The following is a 16,055-nucleotide window of genomic DNA, read 5'->3' as shown; positions in this document are numbered from 1 at the left end:
AGGATAAGGCGCTGCGTAAGAGAGAGAGAGCACAAGAGAGAGAGAGATTAGAAAGGCACGACGTGAAAAGACTCGTACGAGAGAAATAAAGAAAGAGAGAGAAATAAAAATGAAATGCACTACATGTAGAGAAGACACACTAAATCCTAGAGAGATAGAAGTGACAGGCACTGATAGAGAGAGAGAGAGAGACAACTTTATTTGTCCCCAGGAGGAAATCTGTTTTTTCTTATCCATTATTATTCTTACTCAATTTATTTTTTTCTTTTCTTGTAACTATTTACTTTGACATCTTGTAAGGCACTTTGAGGATATGCTGTGCATGAAACTGTGCTATAGAAATAAATCTTCTTGTTGTTATTAGAAAAAAAAAAAAATCACTGGATAAGTTGAAATATCTGGGATCAGATGGGGAATTGGATGCAGAGATAACCCATACATGATTGATATGAAAGGAAGTATATAATAGATAGATATATAAATAAATAGATAGTTATGAAAGGAACCATATAATAAATAGATAGACTAGCCGTTCCCCGCGGCTCTGCCCACTTAGTAGTGAAACAGAACAATCTTTAAAAATCAATAAACCAAAAGCTATCGCTAGCTAAGCCGAGTTAAGGTCCGCGCCAAAACACAGAGGTAGACCGCCTCTCCCCTCCTGACGTCACGCTTCCCGCTCCCCTCAGCCCGTATCCTCTGTCTCGGATTAGCGCGAATATATCGCTCCTGCAAGCGAACTCTGATTCTTAGTGCGATAAGAAAAGTCGCAAAATCAACCGGAATGTTCAAGGAAGTTATAGAAAGGAAAAAAAAAAAAAAGCCGATCTAAATCCGTTAAGTGGTCCTCTCGTTCGCTGTCTAAGATACAACCAGAGGCTGGTGTGTGAGTGAGTGAGGAGGGCTCCACTCCGCCCCGCTGCATGTCTCTCTCGGATTCACGGAAATAAAATCAAAAATGATTCTTAGTGCGATAAGACAAGTCGCAAAATGAACCGGAATGTTCAAGGAAGTTATAGAAAAAAACCCAATCTAAATCAGTTAAGTGGTTCTGGCTTTTTCCGGAAAGCGGCTAGATAGACAGACAGACAGACGTTGGATTTTATACTGTATATATATATATATATATATATAAATAGATGTGAAAGGCACTATATGATAGATAGATAGATAGATACTCTTTCCTATCTATCTAATTACGTGCATACAGCTATACGTACAGATTGGGTGACTGGCACTATATGGACGATCCATCCATTTTCTAAGCCTGCCATATGCTGCGCTGGGTCAAGGGGCCGCTGGTGTCTATCCCAGCAAGCACAGGGTGATATAATGACATTTGTACTCAATATGTATGCTGCTATACAGCACAGATAGAACAGTCATGAAAGGCACTATATGATAGGCAGACAGGGCTGGTCGCCCTCTCAATCACAGGACTGTATGAGGGCCGTGTTAATGAAAGTATAAAAGGTGCTATAAAAAAGTGTAGCTAGGTATGAAAGACACTATATAATATATAAGAGATATTTTAAATTGTGCTCTTTAATAGACAATAAATAGGACTATACTGCAGATAGAGAGCTGTGAAAGGCACTATATAACAGGTGGATCGATGTGTGAGGGGCACTATATAGTAGACAGATGGACGTTTCTATTTCTTCACATTACTCATCAGGTTGGTTTTTCTCAGTCACACTCATTTCCAGTCATTACTTTTTTTGTTAAGTTTCGCTGCTGGTAGTCGACGTGTTTTTCTTTCCACAGAACACGACACATCGTTCATTTCTGATCAGTCTTCTTTTAAATAATAGATTCCACTTACGGTTCACGCTGACAATGTGTCGATGGTCAGGGTGTTTCCCGTCATATTGTTATTAAAGCTGTCAGGCTGACACTTTTCTTTTACTTTTGTTTTCTTATTTAACCAACAATTCAAAATGGTTTCAGAGTCTTCTTATCAGGGGGCTGACAACAATAACTTCTCTTTTCCTTTCATTAAGAAGGAAGGAGACCATTCCACGATAGGAATCTCCTCCATGACTTTTTTTATTATAAGAAGTCTGAACATTGCGGCCTCAGCTCTAAGGACTGTAATGTCTTCAGTACAAAGTCAGCACTTTATAGATGACATCGAACAAAAAGGGCAATGAAAGTCCAAAATGGTGTAAAAGACGAGGAGCACGGCATTCATGGCCCTCTTATAATTCAAAAAAGGAGCTGCCAGCCCTCCTTTAATATTAAGAGCATTAAACAAATTCAGAGCACACAGGACCCCGAGGCAGCAGCAGTACCACTTGTGCCCAACAGGGGGCACTGCCAGCCAAAGCCAAGGGGCTGACAGAACATCAGAAGACCCTCCTGAAGCGGTCAGATGTCACCGTGGACCCTCTGTGCTGCACTGCACTGCGCTGTACGGCTCGGCTCCTTCTTGATGGTCCCTCTGGGGATCATCGTGGTTTATTAATGGAGGTGCAGACGTTTCCGTGTAATCCTAAAACACACCAAGGTCAACTCTGCCTAAAATCTCAGAACTGATTTTTCAGAAACGCGCAGTCGCCCAAAGCAGAGTTAGTCGGGACCCCCAGGGTTTGTCTGGTGCACTGGGGTCAAGACTCCAGACCCACAGCAAACCTGCAGCCATGTCAATAAAAGTGTGTCGTTCAGCCAAATGTCAAACTCAAGCTGAGCAGATGGCACACACCCTTCATTTGCGTGGGATTCCAAGACATCAGCTGCTTTCATTCTCATGGGGGGCCCCCCTGCCACCGGACCCCCAGGGCCAGGGACTGCGCCTCTCTGAAGATCCATTCACCCCCCCACCACCCCCCGTGTGTAGCTGTCCAAACCACAGGCTCCTTCTTCTATTTGGTCCATCAGCACAGCACCAGGAGGTGAAGTCCTGGAAAGAAGCGACTTGTGACACAAGTTATCTGCAGCGTCTTTACATCATTTTTAACGTTTATTTATGTAATCTTTTGTAAATGCAGCATTAAAAGTATAAGGGCAAAAAAATGTAAAATAAAATGCAAAAATAAACACACCGTAGGGCTTAAAGAAACGAGTTAAGTGTGTGGCTCATGGCAACATGGCGGAGCTGAACAGCACAGGGAGTTCCCCGGGTCGGGGGGTCAAATCCTTAGCAAGGCGCTATATAAAATAAAATAGGACTGGAAAGGACGAAGTTGCAGGTTCAGTTCACGTGTCACTTCACCTGCCCTTACAGACTTTGGCTTTTGTCAAAGACCACTGAAGCAGCTTGGGCTGATGTTCAATATGGAAAGGCGCTATATAAAGCAGCAAGTCTGTAAAGTTTGTAAAGACCAGTAAAGTCACTTGGCATGCCATTCAGTTTGAAAAAGCGCCATAAAATATAAAGGAAAAGGACCTCGGGTTCAACTCCAGTTACTGCCGGGACCCACGATGTCAAATTATGGAGGCCACTATGGAAAGGCACTATATAACAAAAACTAGGACTGTAAGGCAGAAAGCTTCAGAATCAATTGTCACCCTCAGTGGATGAAGGATTGAAATCTTTCTACCAAACTGTAAAGGGTGGTCCTTATGGAAAGGCACTATATAGTATTAAAGAGAATTGTAAAGCACAAAAGTTTCAGGGTCAACAGCCGTCGTGGAGTGGGGTGCCAGCCCCTCAATGAGTGAAGGATATGGATGGTTTGGAAATCATTCTGCCGGACTGTAAGGCAATTTCAAGTGGTGGTGGCCCTAAGGAAAGGCGCTATATACAAATCACAAGGATACTATTTGCATATCGTGTGACCCTGAGTGTGCAATGCAGCACATCAGTACTAAGTACCCACACTACAGGGACATTCCCACAAGGATATGGCGCTCCCTGCTGAAAGTCAAGCCCGTTGTTATCCTGCAGCAGACCCTCGCTGTCTCTACAGGAGCCCATCTGCCTTTTCATGTGATCGTATTGGTAATGTTCAATGATGGCGGCCCCCTTTGAGTGTTGTACCCTCCTGTCTCAGACGGTGCTGACGAGGAAGAGGTCGGTCACGGCCGTGCTGTTCTTCCGCTGCTCCAGCCCCGCACATTCACTCTGTGTGGTGGACCGCCGGCTGCTCATCCAGGACTGGGACAGCTCGTCCCTGAACGCACTCTCCAGGATCTTAAGGATGGATTCCCTGGCCTTCTTCTGGAAGTCCTTACACATGCAGACATAGAGGATGGGGTTCAAACAGCTGTTGAAGAAGGCGATGTTGGTGGAAATTGAAATTCCCCGTTGTATCCATTTAATTTCAGCAAAGTCATATTCATTGGAGTGCTGATGGAGTTTTAACTCTAGCATTTGGAAAATATGGAAAGGAGTCCAGCAAACGATAAACACGAGGATGACAGCGACAATGACCCGGAATGGTCTATAGGAGCTCTTGTGCTTAAAGGTGCAGAATCGAAAGGCAATGATGCTGTAGCAGGAGATGATGAAGATTATGGGAATGAGAAAGCCTAACATGAATCTGCTAACCGTCAGAGCACGGTGCTGATGGGAAGTTATGTTGTAAGAACAAATTGTCATATTCTCGGATTGTTCTGTACCTCGGAAATAAAAGTAAGGAATACTCAGCACCACAGACAAGACCCATATGATGAGGCAAGTGATGGTAGCCTTCCAAACAGTCCAGTGGTTACGGGCCCAGACGGCGGCGATGACGTTAAGACAACGATCAAAGCTGATGGCCGCAAGCATATAGATGCTGCCATACATCGTGCTGACCGAGATTCCCGAAGTCATCTTGCACATCACGTTTCCAAAAGGCCAGGAGTACCCCAAGGCCGTGTAGACGATGCTGAAGGGCAGGGTACAGCAGAAGGCAAAGTCGGCGATGGCCAGATTTAGAAACCAAACTGTGTTGGCCGTCTTCCTCATCCTGAAGCCGATGACCCAGATGACTAAGCCGTTGCCAACTGTGCCTAGGAAGAAGGTGACAGAGTAGAGCGCCAAAGAGGCGGCTGGAGTTTCCGAAGTGTCTTCATAATCGTAGTACTCCATTTCAGGGGTCGTGCCGTAGGTGGGGTGATCATCCATCGCTGTGGTGAACATTCTTCTGTTAAGAGAAGAGAAAAGCACAAATTCAACACACGGATTTTCAATAAGGCAGTCAAAGTGTCAGAAGGTGGGCACGACCGTACCCGCCGATGGACTGGCAGCTCATCCAGGCTTCACATCTAAACAGATTAAAGACTGAATGGATTATTATCGCCATTTAGGCAACTCTGCGTGGGCTACATACAATAATACACATAGCAATAATAATTATTATAATAATCATGCAGCGGCATTACGGGGTTAACAAACTCCCAGCAGTCCCTGCAGTGGCTCTGATTGGTCGTCTGCTGAGGGTGCAGGGGCTGCTGGGGACAAGGAGCCCGGCGCGAGATTTCAAAAGAAGGCTGGTTCTACAAAGGGAGAAGTAGTCTGTTGTTGTTTTGTGTCTTGAGTCGCCTGTCCGTTTACTCCCTGAGGACTCTCGTTTGGTCCCGGATTGTCTCCTGTGCGTGTGTGTGGACTGTCTGGTGTCTGCCTGCTGCGTGAGGACTGATTTGGATTCCGATTTGGATTCTGTGTCGATCTACGAAGAAAGGCGCGCTCCTGAGCTCATTCACACGTCATCGTCAGGAGACACCGGTAGGACTGTCTTTACATTCACATACAGCGTGTTGGTCTCTGGACTGTCCATCATTTCATTCCATCGGTTGCCGTTTTTCATGGACTTCATCATGTGTGGTTTTTGTTACTGATTTGTTATTGTTGAATTTGTGTTTATTGTATATCGAGGTATGGGAACTGGGGTGGGATCGTTGTAGTTTGTACTACCCTCGCCCGTCTCTGCCACTCCGGATTCGAGGATCTGAACCCAACTCCCTTTCGATGGGCCCAGGGGATGACGGAGGCCATCGCCTCACAATTCAGAAAGGCGCTCGCCCATCCCTTAGGACCGACTGACCCATGTTCAACTGCTGTTCACATAGAACCCTGCTCCACTTCGGCCTTCAAAGTGCTCGTTTGAATATTTACTACTACCACCAACATCTGCGCCCACGGCGGCTCCACCCGGGCCCTCGTCCTAGGCTTCGACTCGCAATGCGGCAGTCCTTCTACTCGTCGTGGCTTAGCCCTCATGGCCACCAGTGCCAGTGGCGGCTGGGTATGGGCCCGACGCTCCAGCGCCATCCATTTTCAGGGCTGGTTGATTCGGCAGGTGACTTGTTACACATTCCTTAGTGGGTTCCGATGCTATGGGGGAAGAAAAGATACTCTTGGTGTCAGCGCCCCTCTCATTCCAGGTCGATCGGTCAGTCCGTCTGTCAGTCTGTCTGTCTGTGCAGTTGTTTTTATTATTATTATTATTTCACAGGGTCTTGTATGTTTTCTGACTATTGGAGGGACCTTCACGGTTGCTTTGATTGGTTCTGCTCCACGTGGCTAATTCTCATGTATTCAGCCCGCACCACCTCCCTTACTCCAGTGTTTCTCAACCTTTATGGTCCCACACCCCAGTTTTGCCTTTTTAAATGCATTGATGTCCCACGAGCAGTAATTGCAAAACGGCCCCCTTTGTGAAACAAGCAAAATCAGGGTGCCCCCCTTGGTAAAATGAGCTAACTTAGAAATGGGGAAACACATTGCTGCTCTGGAAACCCACCATGACCCACTCACAAACCAAAGACAGCAACCCACAACCCACCAGTGACACGATGACAAACACTGCCCTACTTGGACCTCCAAGACACGAAGATCAGATTGTGCTTCTTTGGTACCAGCAGTTAAAGTGTCCGTCCCAATGACCCACACTAGACCCACCGAGCCTCAACTGCAATGACCTGTGCACTTTGTGACCGACGAATGGCTGAATGACCAGTCCCAAGTGGAGCCATAAGTCAGCACAGGATGTTGATGGAGAAGTTTAGAGAAGGCCAGAAGGAGTTGCATTGTGTCTTTGTGGACCTGAGAAAGCAAATGACAGGGTGACCGAGAGGAGCTGTGGTATTGGATGAGGAAGTCAGGAGTGGCAGAGAACTACGTAAGAGTTGTACGAGGGAAGTGTGACCGCGGTGAGGTCTGTGGTAGGAGTGACGGAGGTGGGATGACATCAGGGGTCGGCTCTGAGCCCTTTCTTATTTGCGATGGTGATGGACAGGCTGACAGATGAGATTAGACAGGAGTCCCTGTGGACTGTGATGTTTGCTGATGACACTGTGATCTGTAGTGATAGTAGGGAGCAGGTGTAAGTGCCCACCATTTCCATTGCGGTTACTGCCTTCCTTCCACCTGTGCTCAGTTGTAATGAGTATGGATTAGTGAAGCTGTTCCTGGCCCATTCATTCCCTTCCTTGGTAGAGCGACTGACAGAAAACAAATGACTATGGGTGGCAAGCCACTTTCAAAAGATCTCAGGGATGGAGTTGTGGACAGACATAAGGCAGGAGTTGGAGACAAAAAAATATCAAAGTGTTCATCAGTCCTACAGAGCCCAGTAAAGTCCATCATAAAGAAGTGTTTGGTACTACCAGGACCCTCCCGGGACCCTCCAAACTGGATGGAAGAGCAAGGAGGAAACTGGTAAGAGAGGCCACAGAGAGGCCAATGGCCACTCTGAAGGAGTTACGGGATTTTATGGCAAAGAGTGGTCATTAATGGTGTGCCTGTGACAACAATTTGACAAGCGCTCCACAATTGTGGCTTGTTCGGGAGGGTCGCACTTCTCAAGACAGGCCACATTAAGGCTCGTTTGAGCTTTCCCAGAATGCACCTAGATGATTCTGCTGTCAAGTGGAGAAAAGTCTTATGGTCAGATGAGACCAAAATCAAACTCTTTAGCCTCAACACCAAACAGTACATCAATGCAGCTCACCATCCACAACACACCATACCTACAGTAACACATGGAGGGGACAGCATCCTGTTGCGGGATTGTGTTTCTCTGCCCCAGGGACTTTTTTATTTTTTTTATAATTCTTCTAAACTGTAGCTGTGATGTCTTTCACTTGGATGTCACAGATTGCATTGAGTAAGTAAAACTGGAAAAAAGATTGGTTTGTGTGTTTTCATTTAAGGCTGTAAAGCAAAGAAAATAGGAATATGTCGAAGGGGGGTATTGTTTTCTATACCCACTGCAGATATGGAGACCTGTGGGTTCGCTTCCCAGGTCCTCCCTGCGTGGAGTTTGCAGGTTAGATGGAGTTGTGTTTCTAAATTGGCCCTGGTGTGTGTGACAAAATGTCCAACGTTTTTGTATCCATGGTTACCTTTAAATAAATATGTGTGGTATTTTATATTTTTTTACATTGCATTATTTCCTTTACCAAATTAACTTCACTTCTCATTTTTCTTCAATTTTCACCTGAGAAATGTGATCAGTTTCTCCTTCCAAATATGTTGAGCTCACTGCTTATTTCCTTATTTTATACACCAATGCCAATGAAGGCCACAGTGTGCTCAGTAGACAGTCTGAAGGACAGGGAGGTCCAACGCGAGCCACTTTGTCACCTTCTGCACTGGCCTGTAAGAAAGCAAGCAGCTTTGAAGCACCTCAGGGTCGCGTTCTTCATCCATTGGGAGGCCCTGGTAACTGCATTTTTTAACATGTTTGTCTTTTGTTTTACTTGCTGGTGATCTCCCATTGCTTCTTGAGACCCCAGATGACTGCCATATCATAACATCACAGGTGTGGCATGGTGGGCATAATCATGTGATGGTCATGTGACTGACGTCACTGGGGTGTACTCACTTAGCTTTTCGTACCATTCTGGTCCAGCGGGGGAGAGTGTCTGCTCTTTCTGGGTGAAGCCAGTCTCTTGTCATTTGTTCTTCACTTTTCTCATCACAGTTTACATGTCTGCCTGTTTTTTTATTTTTAATTTTTTTCTGTGCCTTGTTCAGATAGATAGATAGATACTTTATTAATCCCAAGGGGAAATTCACATGTTTAGGAGGAAGATGAGGAGGAGGTTGGGAACATACACTGGCAGCGTTTTGCCGCACCTGCCACACAGTGAACCACATGGATTAGGACCCGAGTGCAGCGGGCAACACCTCACCACCAAACTGGAACAGTGTGAGGTGTTTTTTTATGGTGGCCTTGTTTAGTGCTCCAGTTTTTGTTTGTAGTTTATGGCTTTCATTTTTTTCTTTATACACTTTGGTGTTCTAAAGCTCATTTAGGAGCTAGTTAAGTAGGCAGGCACTTGTGCAAGATTTGAGAGTTGTTGTACTACATAGATAGATAGATAGATAGATAGAGAGATGGATGTGAAAGGCACTATATAATAAATAGATGGATGTGAAAGGCACTATATAATAGGCAGATAGATGTGCAAGGTACTATATAATAGATGGATGTGAAAGGCACTATATAATAGACAGATAGATGTGAAAGGCACTATATAATAAATAGATGGATGTGAAAGGCACTATATAATAGACAGATAGATGTGAAAGCCACTAAATAAAGATAGAAGAGAAAGGCACTATATAATAGATAGGTGAGAAATAAACTATATATTAGATAGATGTGAAAGCCATTAAATAACATAGATAGAGAAAGGTACTATATAATAGACAGATAGATGGAAGTGAAAGGAACTATATAATAGATAGATAGATAGATAGATGAGAAATAAACTATAGATATAACTTTATTTGTCCCCAGGGAGAAATTTGGCTTCTCTTATCCATTATTATTCTTTGCTAATTTGAATTTTTCTTTTCTTGTCACTTTTTCCTTGACATCTTATAAAGCATGTTGAGGACGTTATCAGTTGTTTTGTGTGATCAAAGAATTAAGGTGGAGGTGATAGGTGAGGTTTTAAAGACGGGTAAGACCAGCCATGATGGAGCTGAGACACTGGCAGTAAAGGGAAGAGCAGAAGAAGCAGCTGGATGTGGCAAAGATGAGAATGTTGAGATGGATGTGTGGAGTTATAAAGGACACAATAAGAAAAGAGATAAGTCAGAGGTACAATAAAAGTGGTAGAGACTACTAAGAAAAGTCAGGACAGTAGGCTGAAGTGATATGGACGTGTGAGGAGATGAGACAATACGTGAGTGATGGACATGGAAGCACAGAGGAAGAATAAGTAGAGGTATTGGATGGATAAAGTAGAAGAAGATCTGAAGGGTCTGACTGAAGAGGAGGTGCAGGACAGAGCTGAATGAATCGGGCACCCCACCCAGCACGGGAGTCTTCTTTCTGTTCATCTCGTCTCACTTCTATTTTCTTAAACCACAAGCTACTGTCACCACTAGTAATGACAGTGACACACAATAAATGGACACAGAAACAACTCTATGTGGCATTGCTACATCTTCTCATTTATTAAAGACTCCATCTGTAGCGTAGATCTCTGACTAAGGAGTGTCTTACTGAAGAAAACACCAAACAGGGAGCTCCTAAACTTTTCCTGGAAGTTCTGGCCCATGCAGACATAGAGGATGGGATTCATGCAGCTGTTCACTGCAGCCACGCTGGCCGAAAGGGGAATTCCGTACTTCAGCAGGCTGCTGAGCGATGCATTTTCATTCTCAAGGAGTTGTAACTCCAAAAGCTGGAAGACGTGGAAGGGAGCCCAACAAGTGAAGAACGTCACAATGACAGCAGCAATCGTACACAGGGGTCTGATGGACTTTCGATGTTGAACGGTGTTGCATTTATAGGCAATGATGGAGTAACAGATAAGAATTATGAGTAAAGGCAGCACGAAGCCAAAGGCAAACCTAACGGCAGTCAGAGTCAAGAGCTCCATCATGGTCACGTGAAGGAAACACTTTGTAAAATTGTCCTCTTTTTTCGTATCCCGGAAGTAAAAATATGGCAAACTCAAGAAGCTGGTAGTTACCCAGATCAGTAAACAAGTCCACCACGTGTTTTTAGGCGTGCGATGGCTCTGTGCCCAAACTATAGCTGTGATGGTGAGGCATCGGTCACAGCTAATGGCCACTACATGGAAGATGCTGCTGTACATCGAGCACACCGTAATGGCGCAGCTCAGCTTGCACCACACCCTACCGAATGGCCAGTGGAAGCCCATGGCAGCGTATACGATGCTGAAAGGCAGGGACGAGGTGAAGACAAAGTCCGCTATGGCCAGGTTGAGGAACAAGATGGTGCTGCCTGTCCTTTGCATTCTGAAGCCAGTAATCCAGACGACTACGCCATTCGCGACTGAGCCCAGGAAGAAGGTGAAGATGTAAACCGCGAGGGAGACGAAACGCAGTGAAGTCCACGAGGTGCCACCTTCATCCTCCCTGTCGGTTACACGGAAGCTTAGCTTGCTATAGTCCACCACGGTCAAATTAGAAAAACCTGTTCCAGACATGACGCTGTCGTTCAGAAAAATTAAAGGAAAAAAAATCCAACGTGAGAATCAGTAGGTTTAGCGCCCCTAGGAACCAAATTACCCAAACTATCCATCCATCCATCCATCCTTCCATTATCCAACCCGCTATATCCCAACTACTGGGTCACGGGGGGTCTGCTGGAGCCAATCCCAGCCAACACAGGGGGCAAGGCAGGAAACAAACCCTGGGCAGGGCGCCAGTCCACCGCAGAAACAGATTGTTACATGTGCATAGCAGACCTAACTATTTTACATTACAGTGAGTAATAAACCGCAGTGAAAAATAGTAAAACGTAATAATTTGAAAGTAAATTCAGTTTCATATTGCGTTAGAGGTATTTGTTGCGTAATTCGATTTTGTTCTGTTTGGCTTAGAAATTAACATGGAAATATTTTTTAAACAATTTTCTGAATTAAATTTTCACCAATATTGCATTGAATTTTGATTCTGTGTTTGGACTTTCATCGTGAATATGCAACGTATAACTGCCCGTGAGTGAATATCGTTTCTTTCTCTCTATTATGTAAGTAAAACAATTTTTTCGATTGTTTGTCTCTGTGATTTGTTAATTGTCTTTACAAAAGCTATTCTAACGGGAAACTGTAAACGTTTTAATACGAATGGCATATCAAGATCTCCTTTGTCGTCTAATGTTATCCCTGAAGATGGACTACATTACCTTTCTTGGACACATCCTTCTTTCGACAGTACTTTGTGCGGTGGAAGACCAGACGGTGTTAACGGTTGTCGATATTCTTTGTGATCTTATAAGTTGATGTTTTCATTGTCTGCACCATCACCACCAACTGTTTCAGCAGAGTCTACTGATACGCATTTAACCAATTTGGCGTGTAACCGATCGACAATTTTCACGTTAATTTGTTTGACTTCATCGTTTCTCGGTGCTAGGATTTCCCGTGTACTCGTTTTTCTGTTGATAACCCTTTGTGATGAAATTCTTTGATAAGATTTGGACATAATACGTCTTCTTTAATTGGGAAATTAAAGGGAGGAAAATGTAAAAATTTATAAGAGCTGAGCGTGCAGGAACTGTGTCTGTCCAAAGCATTCACACCAGTGAGAGCTGAGAGGACACTGGCCGTGGTTTGAGAGGAGGGTGGGACTTGAAAAAATCTCATGTCAAAAGTCTCGTCTCGTCACAGGATTTTTTTTATATAACAGAGATACATAAAAAAGTTTTAAGAAGAAGCAATCCAGAAATGAGAACGAACAACCAAAATGAAATATTCACGATCAAACCGTGACAAACGGGACGCACTGGTAAGGAACTGACCGAACGGAGGGGGTCCTGCACTTCAGGAACCTCATCTGTGCAAAAGCCGTCACAACAGCATTGAAACGGGGCCGCCTTCGGGACCACAACACTTCCACGTCGTTTTAACACAGAACACCAAACTTTTGACAAAGGTGACGGTCATAACAAGGAGCTTCATTCACTCGTGGAAGGCCTTTCCGCTGCTTAACGCTGACATGCATCAGGGTGGACTACGATGTTGTCTACAGCTTGATGTTAAAAAGGCACCCATTACAGTAGAGACACCCAAGACAACAGAATAACAATATTTAGAATTATTAAATACATGTCACACATTTTTTAAAAATTATAAAACATTTTTGGAAGAAAGTGTCCTGGGCAGACCCCCCCACACTCCCCTCCAAAACACTTGAGGTCCCAAGCAATTATAGAATGGCTGATGGATGTGGATGTCGATGTGTGTGACTGGCCTTAATAAATATTTCTTATCTTGTGCCCCGTGACATCAGGGTAGGCCACAACCCCACCACATCCCTGAACCGGATAAAGCAGGTTGAAGAAAGACTGATGGACCGAACTATTCTGAAGCTGACAGGCCAATGGGTTTACACGAATGAAAATTTGAAGAAGTGGAAATAAAACGAGATTTACAAAACAGGGTGGTGACAAGGGTGAAGACGAGCCACACAGCTGCTTGCTTTTCATTTCAATTTCATCTCATGTTTGAAGCCACGTTTAGTGTCTGACCCCTCATTCTCCTATCTAAGTCACATAAGTGATGTTAGTCATCAAAAAAAGTTTTCACATTTGTCTCCTGGAGAGGAAAACTGCACACAGGACTCCAGATGAGGCCTCACTAGTGCATCATAAAGCTTGAGCAGAACCTCCTGTGACTTGTACTCCATACATCAAGGCGCTATATAACCTGACATTCTGTTAGCCTTCCTAATGGCTTCTCAACACTGGTAGCTGATAGTGTCGAGTCCACTACGACTCCTAAGTCCTTCTCATAAGGCGTACGCTCGATTTTCAGCCCTCCCATTGTGTATTCAAACCTCACATTCTGACTTCCTACGTGTCATACTTTACATTTACTGACATTAAATTTCATCCCCTGTAGCCCTGAATCAGCCTTGTTGCTCTTCTCTGGACCTTTTCTTGTGCTGTTATGTCCTTTTTGTACCCTGGACACCAAACCTGCACACAGAACTCCAGATGAGGCCTCACCAGTGTGTTATAAAGCGTGAGCAGAACCACCAGTGACTTGTACTCCACACGTCAAGGCGCTATATAACCTGACATTCTGTTAGCCTTCTTAATGGCTGCTGAACACTGTCTGGACATTGATAGTGACGAGTCCACTGTGACTCCTAAGTCCTACTCATAAGGCGTATGCTTGATTTTCAAACCACCCATTGTGTATTCAAACCTTACATTTTGACTTCCTATGTGTCATACTTTACATTTACTGACATTATAGGAAAGGCTGTGATTAAGACAATAATAATAATAATATTAATAACAGATTTTGTTTATATAGCGCCTTTCCCATGCTCAAGATGGCTTCCTCTCAGCTTCAAGTCTTTCACTGTTCACCATCTGTTTGGAGTCTGGAAGTTGCTCAAGTGAGATTTTAAGGGTGGTCCCTCACCTCAGGGCTCTTAAGGTTAAGCCAACTGGGGACTTTAAGTGGGCCCGAGGTGAGTACAGGTGGGCACTTTGATGGACGGGGGTCCTATCCAAGATTGGTTGTTGCATTGTCCCAGTGCTGCCAGTGTAGACGCCATCTCCTCTATGACCCTGACCGAGTTTGAATGGGTTCAGAAATGGATGGAGGATGAATGTAGAGTGTGATTGGGCTTAATAAATGTTTCTTATCTTGTGCCCCGTGACACCAGGATAAGGAGTAACGCCACCACATCCCTGAACTGTTCTGAAGGACCAGCCCAGAGCAACAACGTGTTTAAAATTAGCATAAAGCCACGGCCAATGAGATTCCAGCTAAGATAACATGTTGTCATCAGAGATGGGTGGTGAGCCAATGTACCCATCTATTATATAGTGCCTTTCACTTTTCTATCTTTTATATAGCACCTTTCACATCTCTCTCTCTCTATTCAGGTCTGTCTCTGTTACATTGTGTTTTCATATCTATCTCTCCATGTTAGATTGAGGAGTACCATGAAAGGCACTATATACAGTAGATGTAGTACAGGTGCACACTTCACCTATTGTACCTTTCATATCTGTCTGTCTAAGGGTGGGATCAGTTAGTCACAGAGCTGCCAGTGAGTGAGACGTCTGCAACTCAAAGGGTCTAAGACAGGACTAGAGTGACCCCTGGGTCGACATACGGGAGTCAAGGGAAGAAACTGGTTCAGCCATCCACCTTGCACCTTGGTCAGGCCGGAGTCCCTGGAGTCTGTTTTTGGTTGTGGCAGGTTCAGGAAGGACGACAACAGTAAATAATCTGGGGGTCCAGAGCCGCGGACCTCACACAGCCACATCACTAGAGGATACTTAAAAATGGGAAGAAGAAAAGAAGAAACCCAATGATAAAAGTTCACACATGGTCAGCTTGATTTATTCACTTCTGTATCTCAGAACCGGGTATGTATTATATAGTGCCTTTCACGTCTATATATCTATCTTGTTAAGTAACAGAACAGGCACTATATACACACAACACAAGTGACATATCTGAAAGCCTCTCTATTTTATAGTTCCTTTCATATCCATTCGTCCATTTAGATTTGTGAGGAGCTGAGACGTCTGCAAGTGAAGGGGGTGACAGGACTGGAGTGACCCCAGTGATGGCAAGCGGGAGCCATGGAAAGAAATGCATCGATTATCCAATTCCAGTATTTACTTACTAAACATAGTGTGTCATGATGGGGTCACAGGAGTTGCTACAAGAGAGGGGACAACAGTACATGGTGTGGCGGTCCACAATACTCCACGTGACACAGCAGCGTCACTGGAGGACAATTAGCAATGACAAGCAGAAAAGAAGAAGCCAAGCATTGTAAAGATTGCAGGGCTTGGCCAACTTTCTATAATTTTTTCAAGACTGACTATTATATAGTGCCTTTCATGTCTCTCTCTGTTTCCCTGTTATTTGGCGAGTGGCTGAATGTTACATGTCGGTCAGATGTTCAAGTTTGAATTTCGCTGGACTCTCTACACATGACAACACTCCTGCTGGATTCATCCATTATGTGGCCTTGGCCAACATGGTGGTCTTGTGACAATGGCACTCATGGTGTGTCTCCTCATTTGCTCTTTTACAACTTTTTTCCTCTCCACCATTTTTTAAATGGAAGATCTGCCCTTAACATTTCCTTTTCAGAACAGTAATGGCAGCGACACATTCAGATTAGAAACCTGTTAGACAGATTAAGCACGCAATGCTGT

General features: G+C 44.4%; 2 protein-coding genes across 2 annotated transcripts in view; both read right to left on the bottom strand.

Annotated features, from left to right (window-relative positions):
• Positions 1-2,913: 2,913 nt before the first annotated feature.
• LOC120540084 (C3a anaphylatoxin chemotactic receptor-like) overlaps positions 2,914-16,055 on the bottom strand; it is a 30,039-nt gene continuing 16,897 nt past the window's right edge. The window contains exon 2 of the mRNA XM_039770566.1: positions 2,914-5,072. Within this exon, the coding sequence (XP_039626500.1) occupies positions 3,992-5,068 (1,077 nt within the window). The 5' untranslated portion in view covers positions 5,069-5,072 and the 3' untranslated portion in view covers positions 2,914-3,991. The remainder of the gene's footprint in view (positions 5,073-16,055) is intronic.
• On the bottom strand, positions 10,327-11,382 carry LOC120540174 (chemokine-like receptor 1). Its single transcript, XM_039770722.1, has one exon. The coding sequence runs from the start codon at positions 11,341-11,343 to the stop codon at positions 10,327-10,329; it is 1,017 nt and encodes a 338-aa protein (XP_039626656.1). The 5' UTR covers positions 11,344-11,382.

The sequence above is a fragment of the Polypterus senegalus genome, chromosome 12 (assembly GCF_016835505.1).
Source record: "Polypterus senegalus isolate Bchr_013 chromosome 12, ASM1683550v1, whole genome shotgun sequence".
NCBI lineage: Eukaryota > Metazoa > Chordata > Cladistia > Polypteriformes > Polypteridae > Polypterus > Polypterus senegalus.
This window is presented reverse-complemented; position numbering and strand designations above follow the sequence as displayed.